The 945-nt window shown below is 35.9% G+C and overlaps 1 protein-coding gene across 1 annotated transcript in view; it reads left to right on the forward strand.

The window, feature by feature from the left end:
- Positions 1-724, forward strand: part of LOC138060175 (PH domain-containing protein DDB_G0275795-like) — an 8,776-nt gene extending 8,052 nt beyond the window's left edge. Inside the window, exon 6 of the mRNA XM_068905897.1 lies at positions 1-724. This exon is cut by the window's left edge and continues 751 nt beyond it. Coding sequence (XP_068761998.1) covers positions 1-48 — 48 coding nt within the window. The 3' untranslated portion in view covers positions 49-724.
- The last annotated feature ends 221 nt before the right edge of the window (positions 725-945 follow it).

Below are 945 nucleotides of genomic sequence, written 5' to 3' on the forward strand. Positions count from 1 at the left end.
GATTCTACAGACGAAGGAGACCTAGAAGAAGCGGAACAACAAGAATGATAACAGACCGTGAGACGCAATCACATTGCTGTGAATGGATGTATGCTGAGTTTTGATGAATGTGTAGTTGTCTTCTTTGTTAAAAGTAGTTTCAGGAAGACTTCCAATAAGACACTAGAAAGGAAGTCTTTCGGTTATAGCACAGAACGCCTCGCAAAGAAAACTATTCACATTCAAGCATGCAATGTTGTTTTGACCAGAAATGACCCTAATTTGATGCGCGCCCAATTTTTGATATCCAACACGAAGTGTCTCTTTATAATTAATTCTAAGCCTTTGCTGTCTATTTCCAACAATAAGGTTAGGGTAAAGGTTAGCGTTATTTTTAGCTCAGGGTAAATGCAGCTATGGTAACGAATTTTTGGCGAAATTAGTAGCCAGAAATGTTGGAACGTTTAGCTGTGGTTTATACCGCCAACATCCGATATTTGAAAAAAAAAAATTCCTTACTTCTAGGAAGTGTACTTTACAAGTGTCTCTTTACTACGTTGAAGTCTCAGTGAAACTTTCATATATCATTATTTTTGTAGCTGCCGAATTTAGTGTATTTTTGTGATATTTGACCTGTCGTTGCAATTTTGTCGGAACTGTTTCTGTATTTTTTTTTGTAAAATACATTTTCTAACTAGAATATAGTTTGATATAATAGGTTACAATAAAGTCGTTACTTAGGTCCCGTTCCTGTGTAAAATTTTAGATCGTTTCTTGTAATTGAGCGGTACCAGGCTGGCTTATAGAACTTTGTAATCCCTCTCCGTATATTCCCTTGTAGGGTGTTTTAATTGACCATAATCTTTAACGATGATTCCCAAATTCGCCTTATTTACTTCCAAGCTGAATTCTGTCGAAAAAGTTAAATACTCGGAGATAACCATCCTGAGTCTTCTCACATAAATT

Source organism: Montipora capricornis, chromosome 8, assembly GCF_036669925.1.
Source record: "Montipora capricornis isolate CH-2021 chromosome 8, ASM3666992v2, whole genome shotgun sequence".
NCBI lineage: Eukaryota > Metazoa > Cnidaria > Anthozoa > Scleractinia > Acroporidae > Montipora > Montipora capricornis.